Source organism: Stigmatopora argus, chromosome 3, assembly GCF_051989625.1.
Source record: "Stigmatopora argus isolate UIUO_Sarg chromosome 3, RoL_Sarg_1.0, whole genome shotgun sequence".
NCBI lineage: Eukaryota > Metazoa > Chordata > Actinopteri > Syngnathiformes > Syngnathidae > Stigmatopora > Stigmatopora argus.
Window position 1 is genome coordinate 16,740,064 of NC_135389.1, and position 19,195 is coordinate 16,759,258.

Below are 19,195 nucleotides of genomic sequence, written 5' to 3' on the forward strand. Positions count from 1 at the left end.
TAAATGGATTAGAAGAACTGGATTAAAAGCCCCGAATATTCAGATTTTTTTATAGATAAAAACAATGTTTATGTTTAAAACAATGTTTATTTTAGCTTTTAAAAAAATATATGTTTAGATTTTACAAAATGATTTTTGAACTAAAAACACAGAAAAAAATGATTAAAAAATTACAATTATTGATTTAAAAGGAGGAAAATCAGGAAATTTAATATACATCTATACTCTTCATTTTAATTTGAGCCTAAAACAGAAAGTCGGCACTCATGATTTACTTTCCCGGGCCACACAAAATGATGCGGCGGGCCAGATTTGGCCCCCGGGCCGCCACCTTGACACATGTGAATTAGTGGTACTGATAGCACTGTGCAATTAAAATAATAAACTCCATTAATGTGACTTAACTATGAGGGCATATGTTAACTTGCCGTTCATACTTAGGTTTAAGGGCAAAACTTCAGACTTGCAACGGATAACAAGTGTCTCACAATACATGATATCTTTGGGGAATTAAAAAAAAAATATATATATATATATATATGTATAAAGTTTTCTAGCCAAATACCCATTTATTGGGGACATCACATTTAAGTGAAGTCTCCCTGCTAATGCCCACACTGTATCACTACTACCGTGTGTGGATGGACTGTTTGTTCAGCTCTAAATGGGGAGTGGAGCCCAAGACTGTCGGTCATCTAACAAGCTTGAAGCAAAGTTTCCAAATTAAGACTTAGGAATGTTCGGATGGTCCAAGTGTTGCATTTCACTGTGCTGCGATTCCAATCCCAGGAGGCTTTACAGATCAATTCCAGTTGGCATAGATGTTCTCTCTGGTTTACTTGTCATTATGAAGCATTAATTTGTGACAAACAGCACTTTCCCCCCCAAAAAAAGAATCACAAGGAACCCTGTTAAGAACTATTATTAGTGGCTGTTAAATGAAATTGCGAAGATATTCTCACTCTTACTTGTCCAAATTTAGCTTGGGGAAGTTGAAGTCTCAGCCCTATCCCAATATAGCCGTGCTGTCATTGCTGACGGAGAAATACTGTTGCATCCTTGCTTACATGTTGGCTAAGGAAGCCTACCGCAGCGCACACACACAAACACACACAGCAAACGGCGAAACACCACCAGCTACCCACAAAATTCCACCTTCTTAATCTGTGACAAATTGATTAATTCACCATAAAGATGACATCACATGAAAGTTAAAAAGACTTCCGCCTGAAATTATATTTGATAGAAAACAGAGGTTAATGTTACAGAAACCTAGATCAGAGCACTTCCCTTTTATCATGCAAAAAAGTATAGGCCTTGCAGTGAAATATGTGACCAATATGTGATGGATATTTGGTCTGTCTTAGAGAGCAGAGCATGATATGACAAATTTCTTATAGACGCCCAATCGTGTTTGAGCGCCACTGACGTCGACAGACAGCCAATCCATTTCGACAAGAAGAGGCCGGAAGCGAAAAAGCCATCAACAAACTCTAAACAGTTTTCCACCCACTCTGCAAGCTACATGTTTCTGGGTTGTTACGACTTCCTGGACAAAACAGCTTGGAAAGACACGTGTTACTTGTCATCTGGAAAATTCCTCGACTTGCCGCAGACAAGCATCTTAACGCAAGAATTTAGTGGGATTAAATGTGAAAAGTAGGCAGTGTGGCAATTTGTGGTTAACACGCCCGCCTTACAGATACGAGGCTCAAATCCCGGCTTTGGCCTTCGTGTTGAGAGTCTCCGAGTACTCCCTTCAATGATCCTAAGACCTAAACCATGCATGGTAGGCTCAATGAAGACTCGAGTTGTCCAAAGCTGTGAATACGAGTGCAAATAGTTGCCAAATGTTCCCCACATTTTTCCTGATGGTCATCATTCTCTCCAAAGGTTATGATGGCAGAAGCCAGAGCATAATCTTTATGATGCAAGCCTCTCCTCTCTTGTGGGTCTGCTTGCTTGGGATGAGTGCAGACCACCAAATATGGTGTTCACAAAGATGTCTCAGTACATGATGGAATACCGCTGAACATCCTTTATATGCCTTGCACCTTCCCACGTGCGTAGCACCCCAATAATGACGGAAAGGTGAAAAAAAAGCTTGTCAGGATTCATGGCAGCTTGTTTGAGTCGCGTGACTGTAAAATGATGAAGACATTTTCTTGTTTAAACATCAATACAAGGATGAGAGCATAATTGTAATTGCCAGACATAAAAAAAGAAGCAATCACTATGTCCATATTTGGTCTGACTTGCCAAACCTTCCATTTGAGCGACTTCCAAGAACATAACTTCACGGAGCAATGATGACACCTTCTGGAAAGAATGTGGAAAGTTATCTAAATGGGGGGGGGGGAAAGAAGCATCGTTTTATGATTTTTGTTTTTATTTTGTGATGAATACAAAAAATACTTTTGTGACCAGATAAATATCATACATAGAGCATCAAGTCATCAAACTAAACGTGGTTTCGCACAACATCAATTCATAACTCCAACATTTGCTTGAATATTTTCACAAATCATTCAGGCAATACACACAAAGTGTTGGGAAAAACACTGGGCCATCATTAGCTTTGTTGTTTTAGCAAACAATATTTTCATGGATAGAAGTTAAACTCAAATGGGGGGAAAATACAAATAAATAAATAAAAACTCACAAACTCAGAACTGTTCCTTGATTAAAATAAATTTAAAAAAATGCTGATTGTGTCTATGTCCTGTTAACGCTTTTACTGCTACTTCCAAATAATTAAAATAAAACTTAAAACAACTTAGCTTGTGTTGGCCTCAAACCTTTGCACAACAGTTTATCTCAGGGTATTTTTTTTTACTGGTAAAAACAGACATTTAAGGTGGTTAGATGACAGACGAGGAAACAAGAAGAGCCCAACGTCATCATTTTTCCCCCCAATACGACTTCTCATAACTTCAAAGACAAACATGCTCAAGGAATGCAGTTAGTATTCCATCAAAGATTCTAAATCTCAAGGTATCCATGATAACAATTATAGGCAGGTATAGGCCAGCTGACCAAGGCAATGGATCGTATGGCAAAGGACTCCTCTTGCGCTCAGGCCTTGACGGGGAATGGCAAAAAGTTGTCAAGGCTCAAGGACTGATCTTCAGCTGCGTGCACGACACACTCGAGTAAGGCACTAAGTCACAACGCAGGATCTATCCCGCTCGGAAATTCCCAATAATTCAGATGTCCTGAAGCCTAAACTACAGCTTAGTTTGTTACTTTTTCAGTGTGAAAGAATGCACCAGATTGCAAACTATGATTTCAGGGCATCTAATAATTTCATTCCAGATAGCCTGCCATCAATCCCTGTAACAGTGCAAGACCTACAACAGCTCGCCAGTGTATTAGTACAATGAATTATTGAAGATAATTGTTTATGCTATTTGCCTATAAGGATCTATTTGCCTGTATCCAACTGTGTATTTACTATTTAAGTAAAAATATTCAATATGACAAATGAGACTTTAACTCTTATGGTTAAAATGCACAACACTCACAAAAAAACTTTCAAATGTTTGATATTTTAGTAATTTCATGAGTTGACCAGCAAAATTCCTAACAGATATTTGACCAGTGCACATTTCTTTTTTTTGGTCCATTTATGAATTAAACACATTGTGAATTTTGCCATTCAGCTCTAAGAAAAATAAGCATTTTAACATTGACCACATGCATTGAAAATTTGGAACAAGTTCAAATGAAATGTGCCTGCAAATGTTACAGTGCATTAATACTACCTATTGATATCAAGAAATGCTTGTTCTCACAAAACTTTGCAAAAATGTTTGACACACGCTAATCCACTAATGCATTTGCTATCATAGTTACATGTCATTTAAAAAAAAGATTAGTATTCCTCAAATCAAATGTTATGAATGTAAAATGCCCATTGGTAGAAGGAATGATAGTTTTCATGGCAAAATACAAGTACAGTATTTTACCATAATTCAGTATACTGTTTTTGCATTATAGATTTTTTTTTCTTTTTGGGAGCATGTGATCACAAAGGATTCGGCATGCAACTGGGTTTACATAATGCTGGTATTGCTTATTTCATTTTTGTTTTTTTGCTGTATTTTTTTTTTGAAATACAATACAATGCAGTACCTTTTTTGATGTTGCACAGGTAGTAAATCACTCATGATAACATATTGCTAATCAATACTTTGAAATGACTTGTGTCTTACAAATTTTACTGATAGATTGCAGATATTATTTGCTATAAGTACATTGGAATAACCCTGAGGTCATCCAATTTGGAAAAAGTAGTGGTGAAAAATACATATCTTAAATCTCCCATGCACAATTAGCTGTCAAACATCGTGGCAAACTCATTCTTAAACTGTGACACTTCAAAATTGGTTGCAAAAAGTTTCCTCTAGATATATTTTAAAATCAAAACAAATCAGATGTTGATTAGTATCTTGCATTTCCTTTGTTAAACCCTTTACTTCGTATTTGTATTATTATTAGTCCCCCCCTCCGAAAAAAATGACAAAGATTTTTGCACTACTCTGTGTGAGTGATGTAATAAGCAAGCAGATTAACTTGGTCACCATAAAAGACAACTTTCTTGCTCACTCATATTGAAAAACTTTCTTGTAAAATATCAGTCAAGAATAAATATACATTTTCTTTTAGGTTTACTGGCAGCCCCAAAATTCATAAAGGATTTTTTAAAAATGCTAATATTTGTGGATTATTCTGAGACATGTACATTTTCAAACATTATAATATCCCATTAAAATAATTTATTGGCTCAAAAGAGCAGAAGAGCAAGATGGCCATTTCTCTCGTTTTTTTAAAAGAAAATATTATACTTAATATTATACTTAATGTATCATCTACCACTCTATTGGTTAGAAGCTTTATTGATATGTATAGATCTGATCGTGCATGCAAGCTCGTGGTGAAGTGAGCCCTCCCCCTCCTGCCTTTCTTTTGGTCCTTTAAAATATATTATGAGAAGCTATGGACCCTTTGCTTCACTCTGCCACGATCTTATTCACTATTATTCACGCACTGACTAAAAAACATTCAGTAACAAGACAGATTTAGAGCTTTTTCTGCATTCTTCACGTCATTATTGTAAGGTTAATGACGCAGTAACACCCACAAAGCAACGTTTCTCACAAGAATTAATTGCAATGTCTGAAATGATGCCGTCATTTATCTAAATTTTGGTGCCTGTCACAGAGACACACACACACACACACACATACAAGACAAAGCACAGGCACTTGGTTGTCTTACCAAACAGACCTGCTTCAAGTGCTGTTTAATCCCCAGGTACACGAGAGAGTAGAAAAGAGCCAGTGGCGTTGGCGTGAGAGCGTCCCATTTCATCCGGACGTCAACCCTCGTCCTCCCTCAGCTCAGTGGGCAAAAACTTGTATTGTTGCTGTCGGATGTGCGCCAGCTTCTTGCGGGCTTCGTCCAACTCGCGTTCCTTCCGCAGCATCTCTTCCTGAGCTGCAATGATCTGAAAACGAGGAGAGACACCTTTGCTCTTAAATATCAATTTTCAAAATGACTTTACATAGCCGAACGACCCTAGGTGCAAGTACTACAGACGTTACTTTACGTAAATAACATGCAAGGTGAGCTAACACATAACACGGACTGTAAACAAAACATTAAATTTATGATACAATAGTGGTGGCCAGAATGATCCGGGGAGAAACTGCTAAATATGTCAAAAGAATGTAGTGCTTTAGTAAGTGTGAAATGTATGGTATATTTTTGTACAAAAATTATTGTAATTATTTATATTACTCTAGTTTCATCCCAAAAACATGCATAACAACAGTTAAAATGTACTACTTCTTTTGACAGTATTTTTCTGTAGATGTTTGAGTAACACTTTCATACGTTTACCGTTTCTTAAATAGCACAATTCTGGCAACCACAGCTGCCAGTGTTTGTCTGTAAATGCACCTTCTATTTTTACACGTTTTTACCCGAATGTCTCACCTGAGCAATACCTCCAACAAATTTAGTTTTCACCACTACATTGTCGTCTTCTGTCTTGTCGAAGGCCGCTTTCTGAGCCGCCTTGACCAGATTGTCCGAGGCTCGCTTTACTGCGTTCCCGGCAGCCTTTACAAAAAAGGAAAAAAAGACGACGTGCCAGAATGAACTCTTTCAGTGCCATGGCCGATGATTGCTGTCCTATTATGAGGGTAATTTCATCCTTCTGCTGTCAATTTTAATTTATCACTAGTAGACAATAGTTGTCAATGGCTGGATGGCGGCGCGCACGGGTGCAGCGGCTCTATGCTCTCCAGTTACCTCAGCAGAGCCAGGAACATCATCGGGGACCCATACCACCCTGGTCACAATCTGTTCCAGCTGCTGCCCTCTGGGAGACGCTATAGGTCTCACAAAGTACGGACAAATAGGCTTAAGGACAGTTTTTTCCCACATCCATCAGGACTCTAAACTTGCGGTAACACGACACACAATCCCTTCTGTGTAATAACTTCGGGGTGAGGTAACATGAAAAGATGTTGGGCAGTGATCTGCCTCCTACTGGCTGACTGATGGTAAGTGAAAGACTGAGAGGTAAGTGATCCGCTCGGGGGGTGATGCAATGTATCCATCATGGCAGAATGCCAAATTACGAGTCTGAAATTATCACTTATTTGGGTCTTTTGCCGGGAAAATGCACCTTATGGAGAAGCACTACCAATTTCGTCATACGCAGTTTCTGGGTATGATGACAATTAGGCTTTTGTCGAGTCAATTATGATGACAAAGCCTATGTCTGATTATTATTATTATTATTAGACATCCAATGCCTTTGAATTTGGAGTCCCCAGTCCTAGTTCAAATGGATTGGAGGTCTATTTCGGTCAGCGGAACCCAATGAGTTAATATGCACACCTTTTAAGTGGCTTCATTTTAACAATATGTCTTACCTGTAATCTCTTCATGGCCTCAGAATCATGGTCTGCTTTCACCTTGCAGGCCACCAGCAGCTGAGCTGTGGAAGCAGCCACCTGCTTGGCTGAGCAGATGAGCTTCTCCTCGCTGGCATGGCCCTGAACGGATGCGTTGGCCGCCTCGCACAGGTTACTTGTGGCTGCGGCAACCATCCGTGCCTTAAGCAAGTCATGCGTCCCAAAAAAAAGATTACACACAGCTTTCTTCTCCGACTGATGTTAAGGCAACAATACTCACTGCAGATATGAGTCCTTGTGACCACTGGCCATCATCCACCGCATTGGCTAGGTTAGATCCAACCTGAGATTGATTTAAAGATAAATAAATGAGTGATTCCCATTGACTGCAAACCTTTCTAGTTTTATTATGATGATTTATTCTGATCTGACCTTGCCCTGTGCCACCAGCTCTCTCTGAGCTGCTGATGCGGACTTGACAAGAGCGCTGGTGGCCGCAGCAATGGACTTGGCTGCTTCCAGAATCTGCTCCTCAAAATCCAGAGTCTCGTCAGCCTGCTGTAAATCAAATAACAGCAACATTTAGACAAATATCTAGCTTCAGTACATGACTTTGTCAATACAAACACTGTATGAGGCAAGGTTACAGCCATGGAGACTTCAAGAACATCAGTAATCTAAGCAGTATTGCAATGGAAAACACAGTTTTGCATATTGCATATATATTTATATGCTGTAACGCACTGACCAGATGAAGAATATTCAAAAAGTTGTATAAAATTCTAACCTCGCCCTCAAAGAATATGCCTTTTACAGCACCAAAAGCCATATAAAACATATTTTAACTAAACAAATAAACGTAAATATGACTGTATTAAAGACTATTTGTTTAGGGAAAGTCAAGGAAAGGTCACATGATTGTGCACCCAGAATCTTCAGAAACACAAAAGGCACAGGTGGCAGGAGACATGGCGGGACACTGTAGGAATATGTTTGATATATAGTTGGACTGAATAACAACCTAATATATCAAACATATCAGACAGAGGCCTGCAGAGAAGTCGTCCAGGTCTACAAAGGCTTTGAGAGGGGTCAGGAGGCGGGGAGACATGCATGTCGGGGTGGGAGAAGCAACCTGGGCCCACCCGGCTGAGGGTGAGAGGACGGATGACTGATGAGGAGCAGAGAGGAGAGGGAGTAAAGAGGATTAAAAAGGTTTGATGGAAGAGACACTGCGATGAAATTGGGGCGCTATTTTATCGAGTCTTTTCCTCCTGAAATAACATAGGAGTTGCCACTTCATTAGTTCTGCCTCCGCACAAAAATCAGTCAGTCAGAGCTAACTCAAACATCAATTACGATGATTCCAATTCAATTAAAACAGTATCTCCATTCTAAACATAGGAAAGTCAGTGATTGAGGATTAAATTAGGAAACATGTAGCAATATTTCCCCTTGAAATTGTCTTTGTATGCATCAAATGAGATCACTAGAGGGAGACACTGACATCTGCAAAAGGGGAGGAAAAGACTGACTAATCTTCTTATATTAAAAAAACAAGAGGACTGATAATAAATGCCCTCGTGGAATTAGAGTATGAGACAGAGCATTACGTTTTTATTAAAAGTGGAATGACCTAAATATGTGTTTCTTCATATGGCACACACAGGAGGTTGATCTGACAATTACTGAGGGCACTGGAAGAGGAAAAGGGAAATAGGAAACCACAAAAGGAAGATGCAAGGGATTTAAAAAATCCACAAAGCAAAAAAAACACAATCATGTCATTGCACAACACACACAAACAAGAGGATTTAATCATCTCCCATCTACTTTTCAAACACAGTTAAGTAAGCAATACGCAGCGTCGAAGGGGGAATATTCTGCTTAGGTTATAAATAAGAAACATTAACAAAACAAAAGGAAATATGTTTGATAAGTCAGAGGCCCACTCTTTAGGAAGAAAGGGGCATGATAGTCCATTGTACCTATTTAAACCAAGTTCAATTTAAGTTTAAAGACCCCGCAGGATAATTAGGTCTCCGGGCAACGAGCTCAAAATAAGAAAGTCGAAGAAAGTTTACAGAGAGTTTGTCTGGTTTCCATGGTAACAGGGGAAACCCTGTGTGATGGGAATGAGAACAAAAATCATATCTTACAGCTATCATCTGTCGATTATAAGGACCATTTGTCGGCCAATCATATTCAAAAATATAAACGTGTTCTTCCCCTGGCCAACATGCACCACCTAAGTAACGAATTTGAATAAAGCCTTGTAGACAGACAGACAGATTCCTTCCTCTGTTGCCTTTATGTCTGTTGTATAACATACATCTAAAATCATTTCATTTTTGGAGCAGATCTAGTTCATCTATAAATGGCAACGTGTTAAAAGTAAAAAGCTGTTTGTGCGCAAAACATGTGAATGTGTGTGGGTGGAAAGGTCCGAGAAGGGCGCATCTACCTTGGGTTTGGCTCTGGGCTTCAGTTGCTCTAGTTTCTTGGCCGCAGCTTCAATGGACGCCGCTGCTCCGAGGAGCTCGCTCTCCGCGATGACGGTGGGGTCCTCGGGGTCCACACACTCGGATCCTGAAATTCACCAGCATATGTATTTTTTTTTTCCTGAGCACTGACTCACAGAAAAAAAGCCTTTTTCTGATAGCCTTTTATTTCACAACACAATCGGATGAAACGTTCAACTCTGGGTGCTTGCTGCAAGGCCTCAAAGGTAAATAAGAGAAAGTAAAGCAAGCAGTTTACTTTTGATGTGCCTTTTTTTACAGAGGTCAATAAAACACAGCACTTTGGGAAGAGATTTGCAAGGCAGATGGGACTGTGTTTTCCTAGATTACGTTGAGCTCAGGGGAAATCTGCCCGGCACCCCCCACGTGTTCAGCCGTCTATACTCCTCCACCCCCTCTACATGCCATGAAAGTTGATTCAGGGAAGAAGACACCACAGCCCACTTACCTCCATCTGAGGCAGCGTAGGAAGAAGACGGGTGAGGGGAAGAGAGAGCACATAAGACGTTAGAGAGATAAAGTGGATAGCCCCATTGGGTCTTAGTCTTCACTCTGCAATATAATTGCCATTCAAACACTATCTATTACTGCTGTCAGACGTGGCAGTGAAGATTCACAGAACAGCAACGTATTTTTGCTGAGGTTAATTTGGAGCAATTTTGTTCCGCAACCATTATTTGGTCCAATTTGTAAAATTTTAATGTGATCGTAGTGACCTGTTAGTGGCACATCTCATGATACACAAAGATATTATTTGAGCGCAGAGGATTACAGCGTCACTTTACTCGCTTATGTCTCTGGAATCCTGTTTATGAAATTGAGTTCATAATGGGATCTTTTCGGCTCGTAGTGTTGATACAGTCTTATTGTCAAGATTCAACATTTAGAGAGGAAGCTGAAGACTTGGAATATTAAAGGCCACAACGTGTGGGAGAAGGCAAGCATTTGCGTGTAAACGTCGGGGTCACCTTTCATGGCCTCAGCTGTCTGGATGAGCTCTGTCACACATGCTGCCACATGCTTCGAATGGACAGCTAGTTGATGCTTCTGCTCGGACGTGGGTCTCTGCAGCACCTAAACACACATGCGCAGAGGGAAAACAAATTATTAAAGGGATTACCAGCTGTCTAAGACTTCTCCAAGTTGAAGAGAACTATACTTGTTTATTTGAATTTTAATAAGTTAGGTACAAGAAGTCACTGTTGATACAAAGAGCAAAAAAAATGACATTTAGACAGCAATTCGTGAATCACCAGGAATGACTTTATATAGCATATGTTTAAAAATGTTTTACTAATATCTCTTGATATTTTCCTATGGCAGTGTGGGCAGGTAGAGCAAATAATATTGATGAAAATTAATTGAAGAGTTGATATATATATATATATATATATATATATATATATATATATATATATATATACATATATATATATATATATATGTATATATATATATATATATATATATATATATATACACATATACATATATATACCTATATATACATACACATATATATATATATATATATATATATACACATACATATATATACACATATACATATATATACCTATATATACATACACACATACACACACATATATATATATATATATATATATATATATATATATATATATATATATATATATATATATATATATATATATATATATATATATATATATATATATATAGTGAAACAAGCTACTGTTTCAGGTTTTATTGCATGAGTACAAAAAGCTGGTGTTCACTGGAAAAAGATTTTCTGAAAGGGCACTTACGCAACAGCACTTGCAAAATGTTAAAAACAAATCATGAAAGTGCTCGTCTTTATAATGAGTTTGTTTTGGACAATTAAACCATGTGTTTATTATAATATTTGTAAACACTTCTTACGCAGAGCAGGGGTGAACATTTTAAAAATTTCGTCTTTTTTAATTTCGGGGAGTCGGATAATAAATTTTGCCTGTAGAAGGCAGTTCAGCCATATATAAAAGGATAAAAGAATGTAATGATAAAGATTTTACAATAAGAATCGATGAAATCTGTATTTTTGAAGGCAAACCAGAGCTATTTCATGCGAAACAGCATTTGTGCAGATACTTTCAATTCAACAAATGTGACTTTTTATTCCCAACCTGAAGGACTTGTTCCAAAAGGCGAACATATCCTGTGGTGCATTCACAGCCATACTGAAGGGCCTTGTTTTTTAAGTCTTCATTCACTTCTGGGTGGTGTGCTGCTTTCTGAGTCAAGAGAAAAAATAAAGGATTGTGGGAAACATTAAGGGAGATCAAAATAAACACCGTCCGTTGAGATTTCACACAGCTTAAAATAGCCAAAAGGAAACGTGGATGCAATTCATTTTTAAATAAGATCTACAATTGGGAGTACTACTCGGCATATCATCATGTTGTTTTCTTTTTCTTCATTGTGAAGAAGCCAATCTGGCATGCACTCGTATCTCGTGTGTTCATGTATAAAATCTCATTTGAATAAGAACCTTGCAGGCTGTTAGCATATCTGAAATGGCTTTGCGGCTTAAGTTGGCCGTGGCAATCACATCCTCTTGTTGAGTGGAATTGCCCGATGCCACTGCCTTGGCTGTCGCCGTGGTGATGCCCTTTGTCATGCGGATGAACTCCTCAGGTGTGGTGGGCTTGTCCGGGACGTCCTTGGAAAGGAATACCTGCGATGGTGAAGAATCATACATACAACATTGGAGGAACAGAACGCAGACAATGAATTAGACATATGTATTTTGCAATCAAGTAATACTAAGAGACATATTATATGAAAATATTCATTTTTTCTTCATCCAAACTTTTTTGGTTTATTTTTCCTCCGACATTTTCACGCAGCTTCTCATCGGTGTCAATCTTTGGGTTTTTTGTTTAAAAAAAAGAACAACAAAACAAAAACCGAAAGCAACAGTATTTATTCCTCATGGACGTCCGTCCTCGCGCTCTGATTGGCTGTCGAGAAACGGCCGCCACAGACGGTAGCAATTGTTCCTGAATGTTTCAAAGTCGAATCTAACGTCGATAATAATAATAGTTATGATGTTGCGTGTTCACAAAGAGTCCGGCGAATACATTTCCAATGTTTGGTATCGTTATTGTTTTTTTGTTTTGTTATTCGAGACCTCACTTCCTTGCCATTCAAAAAAAAAGGACCAACCGAACTTTCTAACAGAGAAAGAAAGGGAATATCTTGTATGTAATACTTCTTTTTCTATGGTTTCATTCAGACAATGAATTAGACATATTTATAGAGGTTAAAGTAATTGGGGCTGGTGGTGGCTATGATAAGGATTTGTAACATTTTTGCTCTGCTTGCTCTGACTAATAAATATCTCTGACCCCCTTTTAGGCGAATTCGCCGCAAAGCTACGTTCCATCACCAGAAAAGAATAAATCCAGCCTGTCAGGCAGTCTTACTGTCAACTCCTGCTTGATGAACTCGATGGTGGCCTCTAATGCCCTCGTCCCACGAGTGGCTTCATCCTCCACTGCCTTCACGGTTTTTAGAAGAGATGTCACGTTGGTGACCATGACCTGTCAAATAAAAGGATTCGAGCCAAAGAGGCTTGCAGTCAAACCAGGAGGTGGAGCTATTTCTCCGTATAAATAGAACATTCTCACACTAGAACTGAGAATGTGTGAGATTGAAATGAGAAAAAGAAAAATGAGGTACATCATCTGAATTTTTTTTTACATGTTTGTTCAATGCACTCGTGTGAGAATAGTGAAACACGACTAACGGCGTCGTGAAATATAAAGACTGGTAACGGATATGGGATCTATATGCTACATCGGCCTACTTCGGTTACCTTTGCGGCGCCTTTCAGCTGATACATGGACGGGTCGTCGGCAGCCTTGCCTGCGGCACACTTAGTCGCACTGATGAGTTCAGCCAGAGCCTTGGCTACGTCACGCACTGCGTTGATCAGAACCACCTGAAGACATGAAACCGCAATCAATAAAACATAACGGTGGTAGCGCGGAAGTATCAGCACTAGGCTGGGGAAAAGATTTCCTTGTGTGCCATTATTCACTCGAACCTAGTCAGGATGTATTGAGAAAGAAAGATGAAGTCGAACGTCAAAGGCCATTTTGAATCCTTGGCAGCCTCTTGCCTTCCTGTGTTCTTGATTACTCTGAGAGAATTGAGTCATTTTAATCAGGTTTGTCTGTTTTCTCATCAATCAGCTCCTAACCCATCTCTGTTTAAGTTTCTTGATGAGTCTGAGTTTATTTTAGCGCAGTCAAATGAGATTGTCAATATCTGTTTTAGTCAACCCTTATTGTTTATTGTTTCCATTGGCCCGAGTGTATTTAGGTTTATGTGTCTGTTTCTCACTGATTCAGGGCCCCCGCCTGGTGCCCAGAGTCGGCTGGGATAGGCTCCAGCACCCCCCGCAACCCTTGTGAGAAGAAGCAGCTCGGAAAATGCATGCATGCATGTCTGATTTCTTACATTTGAGCTCCTTTCTTGTCCTTATCTCTTACCCCGTATTTCATGTTTGTGGTGAGGCCTCATGTTTTAGGAGTTATTTTAATGGCCTTTCTTGTTATATGAGAGCACCCATCAAGCTACCTAGTTTGACTCATGTCTTACTGAGTGTTGTTTGTACTTGAGGTTTTCATCTTTCTTGGCTTGAGTTGGAGTGTAATTTCTTTTCAAACCACAATTTGCAGGTTGTCTTTCCTTGTTATTGCTCCTCTGCACCTGCTTGGCCTTACACTGCTCATCTGTCTCTCAACGAGTCATATTTTACTTTTTATTCTTTATGCTATTCATCTCTGTCCTTGCCTATTGAACTGATTTTGGGAACAGAACAGAAGGCACAGTAAAAAGGCTCTATTACTATAGTATTCTTTAAAGGTCACCTGTGTTTCGGGGTCTTCTGAGCCCATGCTAGTTGCTCCCAGTTTGACAACTTCTGTAAGTTGGGTGATTGTCTTAGCTGAAGAGTGGGCAGCTTGGGCCAACTTCTCTTGGCTGGATGCAGCTCCAGCCACGAGCAGTTTTGTGTCTTCCACCAATGCCTTGGCCGTCTTTAAAATACTCTCCCTGGGAGAAGAGGCACACTGTCACAGTCGTCATACTTGCTTAGCAATATTTGATCAGCAATATTAGTTTTCTGTTTCCTTTAGTTACTTTGCTTCTTCTGAGCGAGTCACTGACAAAATAGAGAAGTGACATTTGCTGAGATAAAACCAGCAGACACAATCTCTTTGCGCGAGGGCACATTACAAAAAAAAACACTTTCTTTTGAGGGAGGATTGGAGATAATTAGCAAGACCTTTTGCTCCTTGCAAGAGTGGTAAGTACTCTTGAACTACACTGCCCATTTAACCGCTGAATGCCTTTATTTGCATGATTAATATGTGGTAAGGTCAAAGACACCTGTGGTCAGCGAATGACTCGTCATTCTCAGGGTTCAGCGTTCCCGCCGAGGCGAACATGATGGTCGTGTCCAGGTCAGCGATGATGCCAGAAACAGCACTGGCTGCAGTGATACATGCTTGTGTACCTTTGTTGCCCGCCTGTAGTGCCGATAGTACCAATGACACCTGCAAAATGGAAAGGGCTGCATAACTGCGATTATACATTAATAGAAAAACATTTTTTCATTATTCTTCTACAGTTTAGTAGAGGTGTGGATGAAGAAAACCATCAATGTATCATAACTTTAAAACAATGTCCACCTAATGATGTGGTAAACTATTGTATAAAGGCTTTTTTTGCGGTCACAATTAGATCTTAAAAAATTATAAGTAGCAAAAGAAAGTCATAATTATCAGTAATTAATTCCTGTTCTATCGTTACGGGTAATAACACCACCACACAACTATAATTGTTCTTTCATTTTTTAAATGGCGGGTTGCAGGGTGCTAGAGTCTATCCCTGCTGACTACGGGCGAAAGGCAGACTACACCTTCAACTGGTCGCCAATGAGTAACACAAGAGAAATACATTCACAATCACAATCCCACTGAGTGGAAATCGAACCCAAAAATCCCACACCAAAGTCACCGCAAAAGAACCACTGCACCATCACAACTATATTAATGTAGAACTTTTAATTGAATGTTTCTCTGAAAATGTCAATCAATTACGCCAGACGATTTTTTCTACAGCTCTTTTAGTGACTCTCATTATAGGACAAGTGGACATTTGTACATTCATTAGTCATAGTTCAACCGCACAAAGTCCACATTTTAAAAGTGGATTTAGCTTCCCCTTAAAATTAAGGGGATATTATGAAGAAGCTTTAAATGAGTTGAAAATTGAGTAAATGATGAGTTGCAAAATATGGGAGTAAGAAATAGACCCAAGGTTAAACATGCATTAAACTGGAGTCCACTACAATCAAAACAAGATTATGAGCCAGCCTCTGCAAGTGACATAACTCTGCCAGCATATCTCTTCTAAGCAAAGCAAGAGCCCTGAGAGGAGCACTTGAACGAGCCACAAGATTCACATCAGCAAGTGAGAAACCTCAAATTAATCAAGTTGGGTGAGAACGCTGATGAAAGTTTTCTGGTGAAATAGAACTACTAATGCTGAGTGACTTGAATACGTAACTTGTCGGTGCCAGGGTCATATCAGGGACTCGTTACAATTATTATTCAATGCGCAGTGGTGCAGGTGAGGATCACTTTACTTTCATGACATGCATTACCGGTAAGGTAAAGTCCTTTAGTATCACCCAAAATAACATCACATTTATGTTCTACTAAGCTTTTACAAGATTCAAACTAACTTTACTGCTTCCTTGTAAGTTGATATAAAGAGCATTTTCACACAGTTCAGAATCATGTGCGGTCGATTGGTCGCCGGTCTTTTGGTCGCCGGTCTTTTGGTCGCCTGGACCGCGACAACGGGCGACCAAAAGACCGGCGACCAAAAGACCGACGACCAAAAGACCGGCGACAAAACAAGGTAAAACAACACAGTCTACGCATCAATAAAAGCCAAGAATGGCCATGAGCAGTTTCACTGAGCCGACGTGTGAGTGTATAAGAGTTTGCATGTACATGAGTTGTCCCTTTAAGAAGCTACATCAGTCAGGGTCTTAACAAGTTCTCCAACAAAAAACAATAAAAGTCCGGGAAATTTGGATCTTTTCTTTAGCCTAATAATTACTAAAGCATTAAGTATGACTAAATAGTAATTCGCAGTTTGTATTTAGGGAATTTGAGCAACGATTTAAAAGGTAATTATCAATAACCTTCCGGGCGACCAAAAGACCAGCGACCAAAAGATCGGCGACCAAAAGACCGGCGACCAATCGACCGTGTACCGTTCAGAATATACTATATAACAATACCAAATACATTAACTACCAGTTTTGTTAAATTAGGAGAAGCATAACAGGGACGAGGGCATTAGAGGCCACCATCGAGTTAATCCGAGAGGGAGCATGTGTTTGTGTATGTGAGAATTAGAATGAATAACATTTGACTGACAGAAATGTTAACTTTTTGACTGCCATTGACAAAGATGGACGGTTAATCCATTTTGACTAGAATTGGCTGGCAGCGATCCAACCTCCTATGTTGCAAACCGAGATCAATTGTGGATTTCGCACCCAAACATGATTTAAAAACAGTGGACAGACCTAAAACAAAACAAAAAAAACAGAATATCCCAATGTAGCGCTACTGCGAGTAGAATAGATAGCAGCCCAGTGTGGTACCTTTTTTGTAACTGCGCGCGCACACTCGATGAGCTCTCTTTTGGAGAAGCTGTCGGTGGGGCTGAGCTGCAGGGCTCCAGCTTTCTGGACCAAGGAGATACAGCCATGGCCCAGCTCTTGCACACGTGTTTTGATCTGGAACCCAACCTGAAATCATAAATCATTCCCACACACTCCTGAGCTGAACTTCTCTTTTAACAAGCAGATAGAAAATGATGGAAAACACTCTCGAAAGAAAGCTGGCAGTCACATTTAATTTATAGGCTGAGATACATGGGTGGGTGGGTGCTCTTTTATAAGCATCACTATAGGCTTTTAGACTTGTCGAGGTAATGTGTTGCTATGGTAACCAGCAGGGTTGGCAGAGCCTGTTGTATACAAGTTACCGATAAGAGCTGTGAGCTTATTAGCGTGATGTTTCCATACAGAGCTTTTTCTGCAGACAACAGAAGAAACTTGAAGAAATGACTGGCTGTGTGGGCACTCAGGCTAAGTAACCGATGCAGGAGGGGCATAATCGCAGAACAAACATCTGCCCGAATCAGTGTGAGCAAAAGCATTTTGTCTCCAAAAATATGCTATTCCAAAGTGGCGTTTCAAAGCACACTCTCATAAGCTCCCTGCAGCGTTCTTCAGAAGGAAAGAAAATGACTTCTGACCTCTTCATGCTCTGAAGTGGCTGCGGCTAGGCGTCCTTGGAGTGCAAGTTGCCCATAGTCCACGGTCGCCTGAGAAGCAAGGCCGCCGAGTTCTTCGGGGCAGGTCACTGACTTGGTCATCTAGTCAGAATGAGATAGACTCTTCAGCTAGTAAATGTCTCTAAGGCTTAGAAATTCAACAGAATGAGAAAGGGCCTCACCATCTCCTGTGCCGTGATGGCAATGGCTTTGGAGAACTTGACCATCGTGGTCTGGTAGTCCACAAAGGAACCCTCGGGTTCAGGGGGAGTTCCTTCATCCAACTATGATAATGGAAAACGTCATTATTAACACATCGGATCATGTGGTTTCTTTGCTCCAACATTGCTAATAAATAAACCCATATAACTAACGGCGGCATATTTTAGACATGACAAAAAAAACAATAATAAATGTGACATATTTGAATAAGATATTTGCTCACTGAAATAAATCAACAATAAACCAGACACTCATCTCGTGTTTAAATTTACAGTGTAATAAAATACGAGATTAAAAAAAGATAGTGTCTTAAAATTTTCTTTTCTGCTAACTGGACTATTGCTAATATTTTTTTTTGATATAGCAATTTTTCCAAAAGTAAAAATTAGAGTACAAATATTTATTAATGATTAATTCAACTTAACACTAGCTGAGCCTGTAAATTAGACACCTTGTGTTTATCTGCATTATATTTTGCAGGTTTGCTAATGTGCAGTGAGTGTGTGAACTGTCAATTATTAACCTCAAAACCAACAGAGTGACATGTCTCCCAGTAAGTGACTGTTAATATCATCATTTGCTCGGGATTATGAATTGTTCACTCTCAGTAATAATGAGAGTAACAGACAAGGACATGTTTCAAGCACACCCACTGTGAAATCACCCGGACAAATGAGGTTGGGAATAAGCGCAGAGGCAAAATCATATTCTCACCCTGCCCATGGCCTCGGCGATGGACTCCACCATGCCCCCGACCATGCCCCCCTCGCTGGCCGCCTCGTTCAAAGTCACCATGATGTCCTCCACAGCCTCTTTCATCAGCTGGGCCGCTTCAGAGATTGCATCGTGAGTGTGGGACGCCTAAGGATGTTGATGATTAAAACCAAAAGTTACTATAAATCTAATTGAGGTGGATGTCTCTTTGAGGCTGCTGTGATAACTATAGGAAAGCTGACACTGTGTCTCTAATTGACTGAAACCTCAAATCCGGCGAGCTAGACATTTTTAAACAAGAGAGAATATGTACAACCTGCAAAACAAATGTAGTTCTCACTGATAATGGTGAAAATAATACCAAAAAGTGATTCTTCTGGCTTTCACTTCTACTTTGATCCCATATTAAGCACT

The 19,195-nt window shown here is 39.6% G+C and overlaps 1 protein-coding gene across 5 annotated transcripts in view; it reads right to left on the bottom strand.

Moving 5' to 3' along the window:
* The window catches only part of tln2b (talin 2b), a 91,163-nt gene that overhangs the window by 1,992 nt on the left and 69,976 nt on the right, over positions 1–19,195 (bottom strand). For 4 of the 5 annotated variants that reach the window (XM_077596122.1, XM_077596120.1, XM_077596121.1 and 1 more), the window contains 17 exons: positions 18,782–18,928; positions 18,028–18,129; positions 17,828–17,947; positions 17,169–17,315; positions 14,873–15,039; positions 14,353–14,536; positions 13,293–13,418; positions 12,901–13,017; positions 11,964–12,149; positions 11,599–11,706; positions 10,420–10,525; positions 9,394–9,518; positions 7,362–7,487; positions 7,210–7,272; positions 6,948–7,130; positions 6,001–6,126; positions 3,529–5,509 (listed from right to left, as the gene is read on the bottom strand). In XM_077596122.1, the coding sequence (XP_077452248.1) occupies positions 5,381–5,509; positions 6,001–6,126; positions 6,948–7,130; positions 7,210–7,272; positions 7,362–7,487; positions 9,394–9,518; positions 10,420–10,525; positions 11,599–11,706; positions 11,964–12,149; positions 12,901–13,017; positions 13,293–13,418; positions 14,353–14,536; positions 14,873–15,039; positions 17,169–17,315; positions 17,828–17,947; positions 18,028–18,129; positions 18,782–18,928 (2,262 nt within the window). In that variant the 3' untranslated portion in view covers positions 3,529–5,380. Of the gene's footprint in view, positions 1–3,528; positions 5,510–6,000; positions 6,127–6,947; positions 7,131–7,209; positions 7,273–7,361; positions 7,488–9,393; positions 9,519–10,419; positions 10,526–11,598; positions 11,707–11,963; positions 12,150–12,900; positions 13,018–13,292; positions 13,419–14,352; positions 14,537–14,872; positions 15,040–17,168; positions 17,316–17,827; positions 17,948–18,027; positions 18,130–18,781; positions 18,929–19,195 lie in introns of those variants that run through there. The other variant, XR_013299585.1, reaches the window with a different exon arrangement.